Source organism: Mus caroli, unplaced genomic scaffold, assembly GCF_978045245.1.
Source record: "Mus caroli unplaced genomic scaffold, Mus_caroli_1 scaffold_10, whole genome shotgun sequence".
Taxonomy (NCBI): Eukaryota; Metazoa; Chordata; class Mammalia; order Rodentia; family Muridae; genus Mus; species Mus caroli.
Window position 1 is genome coordinate 12,927,520 of NW_028227265.1, and position 12,417 is coordinate 12,939,936.

At 45.3% G+C, this 12,417-nt stretch overlaps 1 protein-coding gene across 1 annotated transcript; it reads right to left on the reverse strand.

The window, feature by feature from the left end:
• Positions 1–229: 229 nt before the first annotated feature.
• On the reverse strand, positions 230–11,535 carry Dynlrb2 (dynein light chain roadblock-type 2). Its single transcript, XM_021170869.2, has 4 exons — positions 11,452–11,535; positions 8,677–8,752; positions 1,195–1,362; positions 230–469 (listed from the first exon to the last, which is right to left on the reverse strand). Exons 1-4 carry the CDS (start codon positions 11,452–11,454, stop codon positions 426–428), a joined length of 291 nt encoding a protein of 96 aa, XP_021026528.1. The 5' UTR covers positions 11,455–11,535; the 3' UTR covers positions 230–425.
• Positions 11,536–12,417: the final 882 nt, after the last annotated feature.

A 12,417-nucleotide genomic window follows, 5' to 3' on the forward strand; every position in this document is an offset into this window, starting at 1 on the left:
CTTAGCCAAGTGGCAGCAGCCTGAGGGATTCTGTGAAGGACAAAGTTATTGAGCGGCAGTGACGACCTCTCTTGAGAACCACTCTTTGTTTCTCCCTGTTCTTTTTAACCAGGGAACAACCAATACTGTAGTTTTTATTTGTTTGATTTTAATTTGTGTGTGTGTGTGTGTGTGTGTGCATGCGCGCGCACACACACACATGTGCATTCTACTTAAAAACAGTGACATGTATAGCAGAATTTTTTTTATTATACAGCAAAAGTACAAGATCACAATTCAAAGGGGACTTAGGGAAACAAGTAGTGCAGTTCCATTGTCAAAACAGGAGAGCACATCTCTGGACTCAGTCAGGGTACAATATCATGGATTAGAGGAGGGAAGGGCTTCCAGGTATTGTCAGGAGGACAGGGTTGGCCACAGCAGGTCTACTCACATGGGTTCTGAATGACAATCAGAAGATATTCCTTATCTAGGGAGAAACACGAGGTTAACTCACTCATATTTACTCTACAAACACTTAAGCTAGCATAGACAAATGGCTGTACACCAGAGTACCCATGACACACTGGAAAAGTTTAAAGCACTCAGATCTGGTGCAGCATTTGTCTGTTGTCCCTGGGCATGGCTAATTTTGATGAATATTCTACAAGTGGTGTTTGCGTGCAGTAACACATAAAACTTTAACTATTTATCTAGTGTGATAACATGCTATCTGCTGTGTTTGTGACTGTAATACAATTATTCAGAAACACTGGGAACACAATTCCTCCAGGGAAGTGACCCTGTGGCTGTGTCTTCTGGTAGACCAGCTGGTCACACTCACCTCATGGGGAGGTAAGGCTGACAAAGCTTTGGATACACCTCCTACTTTAGTCCCAGGATAGGTCAATTCTGCCACTATTCAGAAAGTCCGAGTGCTGTGTTTCCAGCATCCGTTTTGATAACTAGTAAGTGTAAGGGGATAAAATTCAGCTTGTTCAGAGGCCAAATTGATTTTGGTAATTTCACACCACTTTTGCGTTTGGCTCTTCTGAATCAAACTTTGTTTCTGTCATCAAAGAGCTTTATACCCCACGTTGCATATTAAGATCCATTATCTCCATCACGGTTCCACAATCCCCCAGTCTTTAAAACAAGGTTTTTAACCAGTAAGACATCAAAGCATTTTAAGGAGGAAGCGACATGTCCGGTTACCTGGGGCTACCATGATTTCGTGTTTCTTCGATCTGATCCTAAGAAAAGTCAGGTCGTTCTGGGGGTCAATGTCCCTGACTGTGCTCTTGGCTTTCATGGTCAGCTGGTGGAGAAGACCCGCATACTGAACCGTTGTGGAGTTGTCCAGGGTTGTTCGGATTGGAATGCCTGTGATGAGATTTAATTTGGGGTTACTCCCCCCCCCCTTGTAGACATGGCATACATGTACATTGCAAAAAACTACTGGGAGTCACTCATCCTTATGAACAGCAGAAGACAGATGGTGGCTATTACCAGTTGGCATCAATTTTAGGTTATTATTTGTCCTATCATCTTTTTGTCTCTATGTGGAGTCTTAAATATAGTTGAGTTAGGTTGTGTTTATAGATTTGACTGTGGTTTCCCATTATTTAAGTGAGAACATGCTAGCTTCCTTTGTTGATAATGCTGTTGACATTACCATTCATCTCTGCAAACTCCTGTTCTATGCATATGTTGTAATAGGATCGGTGTATTGCTTGGGCATTTGTTATTTTAGATTTTTAATAGTGAATGTATGGTGAATATTTCATGCATAAATGGTCTGGAAGCTGTTAATTGATTATTTTAATCATAATTATCTGTCTCTATCTCTATCATCTCTCTCTCTCTCTCTCTCTCTCTCTCTCTCTCTCTCTCTCTCTCTCTATCTATCTCTATCTCTCTCTACCTGCATTCTGCAAGACTTCCCAGTTATGAAATATGTGGTCAGTAACATGGAATTTCTCTGCTTCTCTGAAACAAGAGCCACAAAGGGACAGCACTACCTAAGCCAGGGGCATTCCAAATTTCTAACTCCACGGTATTTTGCAAACCTTGAATTTTATGTTAGAAAAATAAGGTAGCAAGGAGACTGACTTTTCTGGGAAGGTGTCCCTGGTTTCTGCTTATTTTCTATTTAAACATTATTAAATTTGGCCTGTTGTTCACTCTGTTGCAGTACTAAATGAGAGTAAAACAGATTAAATCTATTTATTTAATTAAAAAATTCTAGCCAGACAAATATGCAAGTTTGAGTCAATTCAGTTCAGAGCCTCTGAGCCCTGGTTGGGCCACCCAGTACAGTGCCTTTTATTCAGCAGCACGTTGGGTGCTTTGTGCATGTTATATCTGATTGAAGATAACCTTCCTGTTGAGAACTACCACACAGGCAGAAACTCCAGGGATTTCATTTCAAAGTGTGCCTTCACTTAAGGGAGGGATGCATAACAAGAGTCTGTATCAGATCGTAAACAAATTACTTAAGCATCTGAATTAGGGCTGGTCAACAAAAATCCAAAGCGGCACTTGGGTTTTCCTCCAGAGAACACAGCTGCAGAATTAATACTGATGATGTGCATTTTTCAAAAGTAAAGAATCACTCTTGTAGAATTTTATCACTCTTCCTCAAACTCTGGGAGACTGTCAGTTTTGGTTTTAAAGCAGACTTACTTTCCATCTCCTGAACAGAAAAGAAGAAGAGGAAGAGCAAGGAGGAAGAGGAGGAGGAGGAAAGAGGGTTTTCAGCATTCACAGGGCAACGTATTCTGTAAATGAGGTATCATACAAAACCATTAATTTCTGTAATTTTAGTTGTTGGTCACTTTCCCCAGAGGGAAGTCTGTTTTCAGCCAAGAAGTCACAATGCATGGCATCTGTAGCCAGTGGGAGGGCAGCAGTGTAGCAGGCACCCAATTCTAGAGAGACCTTCGTATGGGCAGTTTTTGTTTTAAATACAGACAATCACTGAAGTCTGAATGTCTCAGTGTCTGGGTAAGAGGTAGAACCCAAATACATTATTCAAAGCGTAGATGACAAGATTGCGAATCAGAAGCTTTGGCTGTCTCTGTGGTCTGTTCATAATTTAGGTCAGTTAATAACAGAGCCCACCTTTCTGAATAACACATGCACAACTGTGCGAACAGGATGTTTTCACTCTCGAAAGCAGACAGTCACGAGGTCAGGGCTGGGGGTTCATTTCAGTGGCAAAAGTTTGCCTAACAAATGTAACCAACCAACCAAGAAGTCTTTAGTGGTCTCTTGCTTTGTACCAGTTAAAATTAATTTATAATTTAATTTATTATTAATTTGGGAGCGGTGATGAATGCTTGTAGAGGTTCAGATAGGAATATGTTTGTGAGATTGAGGCCAACTCTTTTCTAAAAACAAAGCCAAAAATAATTTTAGTGCGTGCATGTGTGTGTGTGCTTTCATGTTCATGTGGAGGCCAAGGGACAACCATGAGTGTCACCTTTGGAGATGCTGTACACCTGCAGGACAGGCAGTGTTTCACTGGCTTGGAGCTCATAAGTTATGTTATATCAGCTGGCCAGCAAACGCAGTAGTCCTGTCTCTATCTCTCCAGTGCTGGAATTATAAGTGAACACCACCACACCCACTGAGAACCAAACCCAGCTCCTTGTGCTTTCAAGGCCTCAGCCACTTCCTGCCTGAGAGACCATCACAGGTTTTAGTTTCTTACATAGCCACCCAGAAATACTCAAAAAGTGATTGGAAATTACTATAATCCATGTTTAATTCTCTCCTTCCCTCTGTCCCCCTCCTCCCTCCCTCTCACCCTCCCTTCCTTCTTTCCTTCCTCCCTTCTTTCTTACCTTCCTTCTTTCCTATCTTTCCCCTCTCTTTCTTTCTGTGGTGCGAGGAATTGGAAATCAGAGCCTCATGTTTCTGTCTTTCATATTGGAATGTATACATGAATCTGACTATGCAAAAAATCAGGAATTACTGAGACTGCTTTGTTTTCTATTTCTTTTTCATATAATGATGGGCAGTGCACCACTTTGCTTCAAGAATGTATATTTGTGTGTATAGACTTTATTTTAATAGCACCCTAATATTTTCATTTAAGACCTTTGGGAGATTGTTAGATTCAGAAAATATAAGGCTAACTTGTCTAAGAGGTAGTTGAGGGTCTGCCTTGTTTATACACATAACCTACTTGTCCTCATGACAGGCATTTGGGCTGTTCCCAGTCTATGACTTCTATCAACAAGGCTATATAAATTATCGTTGCATATTCGTTTGTTTTGGAAGGAGATATTTCCAAACTGGAGTTCCCTGAACAAAACATATGAACATTTTAAAATTTGATAGTGTCGGATTTATGGCATCACTCTGAAATATGAAATCTGTGGTCCCAGAAAGCTGGGAGTCATTATTTTGGTTTGCAGTGTGCAAATGATCATTTTTGCTTGGGTGGGTAGATTGTATTTCACAAGAAAAGGAATCAGCTGGATGGCTGATAAAATCTAATGATATTCAGACGATGAATTGTTGGATGTGTCAAGAATATTTAAAGTCAAAAGCCTATACATAAAATCTTATATGTAAAAGAATGTCTGACAGCTTTGAGTGCTTGGGAGGTAGAGATTTACGTATCGGTATTACAGTGAATGTTCTTCTAAATGGGAAGCTAGAATGAATAAAGAATCCACTGTCATCCAAACCTAGACCACTTGGAACCAACAAATCGGAGTAGTCCTCTTGCTTGTCTTAAATAGGAAGCCTCTGTCTTAGAAACAAAGCAAAGGCTTACTACACAACCTGGCATGAGATGCCATCTAGACGAATAGACACTGTAGGCCAACTTAATTAACCACAAAGGCAAGCTGACAAAGATGTTAACACATTGTCTACTAGTTTTCATCCGTAACCACTGGCAGAGAACAAGAGGGTGGCAACAGTGTCCTGGGCAACTGCCTGGGCCTTCTGAAGGGCTGTGAAGCTGAATGGTAATAAAAGGTGCCTCCGGCTACACTTGAGTACACTGTTGAGACTGAGTGTTCTGCTAGACTCGGGTCACACAACTTACACCATGCAGCATCAGGTAACACTTCTGCTCATGCTCTGGTCATTAACCATCTCACCATAAAGATAACCCCCCTTGCTTAGATTTTGGGGGAGAAAGTTAACTTGGCTTAAGGTAAAAGCCAAGTTTCCACAACCCTTGAAGAGCGCCCTGAATCCTGACATAGTGTTATCCTAGTGGAAGTTAGAGGAAAGCTAATGGTGTTAAAAATAACATTTTGTTGTTGTTGCTTTCAACCAGCAACCCAGAGAAATTTTCTCCAAGAAGTGCAGGAGAGCAAACTTTACTTCTAATTTTGCTATTTGAGGAGAGTCACTCTGACATCTGAACCTTTCCCTTCTCGTGCTTTTTATGCATGTTGTGGGGTGGAGGACAGGGCAGGGCATCATCACACACCTTAGACTGGCCTCAAACTCTATGTAGCTGAGGACTACCTTGAACTCCTCATTCCATCTCCCCAGTTCTGGGATTACAGACATGACCTATCATGCCCTATTTAGTCAATAGGACCCAAGGCTTCATTCATGCTAGGCAGGCGCTCTGCCAACAAGCGACATCACCATTCCCTCTCCCCCACCCCCGCCCCCCATTTACTTAGAGTATTCATTTGCACCCAGCTATATAAATGATCCAAAGACATTTTCTGTTACTTCATCCCCTGCTTTCTTCAGACATCATCGGGTGCACTTCACCATTTTGGGTACTTTAGTAAGGCATTGAAGTGACACACGTTAGCAGCATTGTGTTCTCTGAAATTTAAGTCCACTCTAAACCTCAGAAGATGAGCTTGTTTGGAACGAGGTTCTCTGTGGAGGCAATCAGTTGAAACCAAGCCACACTGGATCAGGGTGGGCCCTCATAGGTATAGTAGGGTAACAGGTCTGTAGGGTGACCTACTGTAGGAGGGTGATACCAATGACTTTGCTACCACCAGACAATAGGAAGAGGTCAGGAAGCCTCCAGCCATAGAGTCCTCAGAAAGACCATGACCCAGTGACATGCTGGCTGCAATTTCAACCTTATAATTATAATTTCAACATAATACATTCCTGCAGAGTTGGTTTTTCTTTTTCTTTCTCTTTTTAACGTGTGGTGTATATGTGTGCACATGGGTGCATGTGTAGGCCGGAGGCCCACACTGGGATCCAATTTTACCTTAATTTTACTGAAACTCTCTCTCAGAGAACTTGGACCTTACAAATTCATCCAGGTGCCTGGCCAAGAAGCCCCAGGGAAACTCCTGTCCCCTCTTCTCCAAATTCTGATATTCCAGGAACACAGATGTTATACCTACTTTCTTAGTTAGGGTTTTACTGCTGAGAACAGATGCCATGGCCAAGGCAGTCCTTATAAGGACAATATCTAATTGGGGCTGTCTTACAGGTTCAGAGGTTCAGTCCATTATCATCAAGGAGTGGACATGGCAACATCCAGGCAGGCATGGCACTGGAGGAGCTAAAAGTTCTACATCTTCATCTGAAGGCTGCTAGAAGACTGGCTCCCAAATAGCTAATACAAGTGTCTTAAAGCCACACCTACAGTGACACACCTACTCCAACAAGGCCACTCCTCCTATTAGTTGTCATGACTAAAGGAAACTTACAAGGTACCTCTGCTAAATCACACAGGCACCTCACGTAAGAGTGTGAGACCATGGAACAAGTACTTGGAAGCAGAACCTGTTTAACCAGGGCTTCACTAAGAGTTGACCGCTCCTTGGTAATATGTGGTCCAGCTTTTCATTTCCTGTACAGACAATCCTAACCCTTTCTCTCTCATTCCTCAGGTGTAGACCCCATCACTACTTGCATTTGGCAAGGTTCTTTTTTATTTTATAAAACAAGTCAAATGTTTTCTCTGCAAATTCCAACTAAATACATCAAAGCTCTCAGATATTCTTTAACTAGAGTCCTATTAAGCACTGGCTATTAAACTGGGCACTTGACAGTCTCCTCATCTAACTGCCATAGCCACTAGGAACTGGGGTTGTTTTTCCATCCTTAGTGACAAGGAAGGAGTGCAGAATTCCAGCAGTCTCTTAGCTGGTAGTTGCACGAGGAATGTTTACTGACTGATTGCACCACACTACAGATCTGGGGATCAGCCAGTTCTGTGGTTGCACCGTGAACTGCCAAGTGGCTACTCTTACTTCAAAGGATGCCCGGGAATTTTTGGCACCTCTCGCTCTTATAGATGCCTGAATTAGCAAAGGGATGAGCAGGAGCCTTTAAGAGGTCACCACTGCAGAGCATGGAGCAACAAGCTGGCCAAGTGAATGCTGTGCGGTCTTCTATTTTGAGTAGGAGGGGAAGTGGGAGGGAGAGAGGGAGACGGGGAGGAGAGAGATGCTTGAGTGCCTGTGTGCATCCACACCTGTGCATATTCATATGTGGAAGTCAGGACAAGTTGTTGGAGTCAGTTATCCAGTTATCTCTTTCTTGCACTTGGCTGCTGGTGATACAACTCAGGTCTTTGGTCCTATCAGCAAGCACCTTTACCTACTGATCTGCCTTGTGGGCTCACTATGCAGATGTGAACGGTCCAGAGACAGTGTGAGCCCCGGGCCAGTATCCACAGTTCAGAACCGGCAATGTATTGTTCCTTCCTGCCCATTAGTTACAAGACTATTCCTGAAACGCTATGAAGTGAATTCTTGTGTTGGAGGGTCCTGGGAAGACATGGGTGGTGGGGTGGGTGGATGATGGGGTGGGGTGGGTGGTGGGTGGGTGTTGGGTAGGGTGGATGGGTGGTGGGTGGGGTGGGTGTTGGGTGGGTGTTGGGTAGGGTGGGTGGGTGGTGGGTGGGGTGGGTGGGGTGGGTGGGTGGTGGGTGGGGTGGGTGGGTGGTGGGTGGGGTGGGTGGGGTGGGTGGGTGGTGGGTGGGGTGGGTGGGGTGGGTGGGTGGTGGGTGGGGTGGGTGGGGTGGGTGGGTGGTGGGTGGGGTGGGTGGGGTGGGTGGGTGGTGGGTGGGGTGGGTGGGGTGGGTGGGTGGGGTGGGTGGGGTGGGTGGGTGGTGGGTGGGGTGGGTGGGGTGGGTGGGTGGTGGGTGGGGTGGGTGGGGTGGGTGGGTGGTGGGTGGGGTGGGTGGGGTGGGTGGGGTGGGTGGGGTGGGTGGGGTGGGTGGGGTGGGTGGGGTGGGTGGGGTGGGTGGGTGGTGGGGTGATAGGGAAGAGAGATGACCAAGAAACATGATATTCATTTATGAACTTTTCAAATAATAAATTAAAATCATTACTAAAATAGATTTTAAAGGGTTTAAAATCTTCTTCACTAACTATGATAAAGGAAACTGTTAATTTAAAATAAGGCTGAAGCTCTGTACTATGGCCTTTATAACCTTAGGCCAAAACCAAACAACCAATCATGTAATTTCCCCTTCTCTTCAAGAGGAGAGCTTTGCTGGCCCTCCCAAAGTGATGTTAATTACCAGAGTTTCTGAAGAAGATGCAGTGTAGTGTGTGTGTGTGTGTGTGTGTGTGTGTGTGTGTGTGTGTGTGTAGGTGTCGTAGATTGGTGTGTGGTAGGTAGACAAAACATGGTTTTAAGTCCAGAATCTGATGTAAGTGCCTTCACTCTGGACACAATAAACGGATCGCCTCTGTGTGCAGAGCCCAGCCAGCCTGGGGCAAGGGTTACCTTCCGCATTGACCACCATCGTTCCAATGACCCCTTTGTGGCTCTGGATTCTCTTGAGGGTTTCCTCCACTTCTGTCTGCAAGAGATCGGGGCTACCATTAACCGGAAGGGTATCCATGGTTACACCTGCTCTACAGCGACTATCTAGGCACATACCTGGTCCCCTATTTCTTTAACTGACAGATGGAGACGATATGCTCGGAGTTTAAAAGGTAAGCTTGGAACTGTTAGGTCTCTTTGTGGGGACTGTGTAGGAAGCCCCAGCTTGCACGTGACCTAGGCAGATTGCCAGGCTTCAGCCCCAATGAAGACAGAGAGCCTCACAAGGGATCCTCAAAGCTTATGGGTTCTTATTTGCTAGGCGGGTAGTGTTTATTTATCTGTTTGCTTTTACATTGCCCAGAAAGCTACCATGGGTCATCATTCAGCAGCTCCCATTTCCATACTTACAAAACACTTCTTTCGTATGTCATGGCTTTTAAATATTTATAGATCATCACTATATCCTCCGAGGGTGTCCAAAAGCTGCCCTTTCTGAGACTCCTTAGTTACTTCTGTTTCCCCCACTGGGGGTTCATTCTGGTGACCAAGCTTACAAGGGGCGTTCTGTGCAAGCATTGTATTGCAGGATGCTGGAGCACCCTGGTTGTGTCTTGGTTGAAGCCGAATGTTCGGCTGTGGGTGTCTGCATTTGGGACTCACATCTGGGTTTTACACTTACGTTTTTGATCTGACTGTGACTAAAACCACTCCGTTCCCTGTGCTGTCTAATTCCCAACAGTACATTGCGACTATTTACATTTCTTGTAAGAATATAGTTTATTATTTTATAGGGATGGATGCTTGTCTGCATGTATGTCTGAGCACCATGTGCATGTGTAGGGCCAGTGGAGGCCAGAAGAGGGTGTCAGATCACTTAGACATAAAATTACAGACAGCTGTGAGATATCAGGGGGTGCTGAGGCTTGAACCTGAGTCCTCTGCAAGAGAACCTAATGCTTTTAACCACTGAGCTTTCTTCCCAGCCTCATATGCAATTTTTTTTTTGATTTTTTTTTTTGAGATAGGATTTCACAGTATATAGCTCAGCCTGGTCTTGAACTTGCAGCAGTCCTCCTGCCTCAGCCTCCTGAGTGCTGGGACTCCAGGCAGGCATTACCATGCTCCACTTAGCCAGGCAGTTTTGTGATGAGAATCTATTCTATTGCTTTCTTTCCCAACATCTCACAAGTGAACACTACGTTACTTCAGTCAGAGACAGGCTTTCTTCCGCACCCATTGTGGAGGTGAGCAAGCACTTTCCTCGTTTTTCCCACCACCAGGGCAGGTGTCTTCTGCGCATTTGAGGAAATGTCATGCTGGATTGGTGGCTCTCCTCATGGTGGACACTAGTAACATTTTATTTAGCGTGTTCTTTAAACTACACCATGGCCCAAAGCTTGGAGAAATGCATCTGCAAGAGGCCACCCCAGGTTACAAACGGGTTCCCTGTCACAAATAAAGAGGACTGTGAAAACAAAGGAAGAGAGCATATGTTTACATTTCAGTAACACGAAAGCTCTGAACATGAGGTGTCCTCTGGAAAGGAAAAGGAGACATTGCCAGTGACAGTAATAGCAAGAATCTGATAGCGCCACGGACTTGTTTTGTCTCATACACAGCTCATACACAGCCTGGGACAAAACCAAAATCAAACCAAACCAAACACCAAAACCAAACAACAAACAAACAAACCCAACCAACCAACCAAGAAAACCCAAACCCCAGTAAATGTAGACATTTTTTTCTTGTGGTATCTCTCTGACACTTGGCATTTCTTGGTCTCCTTATGTCTGGCACAGAATACTTACAAACCAGCATAGCTCTGATGGCCATAGGGGCGTGTACAGCTCCTCAAAGTCACGGACCTCTCCTCCCTTCCTCCACGGCTCCTCTCAGCTCTCTGCTCCTCCAAGGTGGTTCTCTTCTGACTCCCAGACCCCTATTGCAACCTCCTGTGTCCCCAGGCCACTCCTGTGCCTCTCCTCCTCTCCCCTTCATTCTCCTTCCCTCCCCCTCCTCTCCCTTTCCTTTTTCTCCAACCCTTTCCCTTCGCTTCTTTCTCTCCCATCCCCTTCTCTTCTCTTCTCTTCTCTTCTCTTCTCTTCTCTTCTCTTCTCTTCTCTTCTCTTCTCTTCTCTTCTCTTCTCTTCTCTTCTCTTCTCTCTTCTCTTCTCTTCTCCTCTCCTCTCCTCTCCTCTCCTCTCCTCTTCTCTTCTCTCCTCTTCTCTTCTCTTCTCTTCTCTTCTCTTCTCTTCTCTTCTCTTCTCTTCTCTTCTCTTCTCTTCTCTTCTCTTCTCTTCTCTTCTCTTCTCTTCTCTTCTCTTCCCCTTTGCCTTTCTTTTTCCCTTTCCTTTTTTTTTCTCTTCTCTCTCCTTCCTTTTCTGTGCAGGCGAGGTTGGGGTAGCATCCCACCTTCCTCCCCGCTTTCTTTCTCCATTCCTCGCCCCTCCCTCCTAGTTTTTATTTCTTCCCTCTTTGTCTCTTACTCATCTCCCAGCCTCCTTCCCATTTTCTTGTTCTCCTGGTCTCCTTCTTTCTCAGCTTGGGATATTTCTTTCTCCACCGCTGTCATAGCTCTTTGCAAACTTTCCTGGCTCCCAGATTCATCTCAGCACCTTCTGTTTTTCAATAGCGCCCCTTCCAGCTGTCATCCAGTAAATGGTGAGACCCTCCCAGGACAGCTGTGCACATGGGTCTCCCCCTCTACCCTTCTAGACAAGAACCCAGATTTACCATCGCGCCTGTGGGACAGCTCCTCGCTCAAGTCTGAGCTGCAGTTTCTGTGGATGTCAACAACGCTTCCCCCGTTGCTAGGTAACCAGGCAGGAAGTGGCTTTCTGAAAGCTATGGGCTGCGCCTGCGCAACGGTTAGGCTGTTTCTGAAGCCGGCTTCTCCGCCCTGCCTGTGGCAGGTTGCTTTGCAGCCTAGCAGAAGAAGGCAGGCAAGGACGTTCCTTCCCAGGAACCTCAAGGCGATGGGGTCGTGGCAGGATACGGTCTCTCCTGGGTTTAACTTTTCTTTTTTTTCATGCTTTCAGGAGATGTGGCCGGCACTTGTCCCTGAGTCAGGCAAGTGTAGCTAGCCACTCGACCGCCCCCACGTGAGATATATGATACACACATGGGTGCCAATAATACCATCGTGAGATATAGAACTATCCATGTGGGAAACAATAACACACTGTGGATATGGTAGCACGCCGGGAAGGTGCTCATGTCCTAAAACCAACCGATTTCACTTTATCTCTGAGTATTTGGTACTAGAGCTGAGCCGATCTAGAAAGGGTTTGTTCTGTTGGTGTGATAAACAAACAAACAAACAAACAAACAAACAAACAAACACCCTGACAAAGAGCAACTTAGAGGAGAAAGGGTTCAGTCTAGCTTACAATTCCAGGTCGCAATCCTTGTGGGAAGGCAAGGCAGGAGCTTGAAGAATCTAGTTAGATCCACACTGGGGGGGGGGGGGGAGAATGAGAGAGGGAGGAGGGGGAAAGGGAGAGAAAGGGAGGGAGCGATAGAGGAGGGAAAGTAAGAAAAAGCAAAAGAGAAAGAGGGAGGAAGGAAGGAAGGGGAGGAAGCCTATATTCACAGCTGTGATGGGAGAGAAGCAGGATTCCAGCAGGAGCGGCTCTGGCAGGAGAACAACAGCTCAGGGAGACTAAGTGGCCAAAGTGACTTCCAACCAGCAGTTAAGAC

Coding starts and splice junctions, on each gene's coding strand:
- Dynlrb2 (XM_021170869.2), bottom strand. Junction 1,363..8,676: donor GATGGTGGTCAATGCGGAAG/GTAACCCTTGCC, acceptor ATCTCATCACAG/GCATTCCAATCCGAACAACC. Junction 470..1,194: donor CGAAATCATGGTAGCCCCAG/GTAACCGGACAT, acceptor GTTTCTCCCTAG/ATAAGGAATATCTTCTGATT.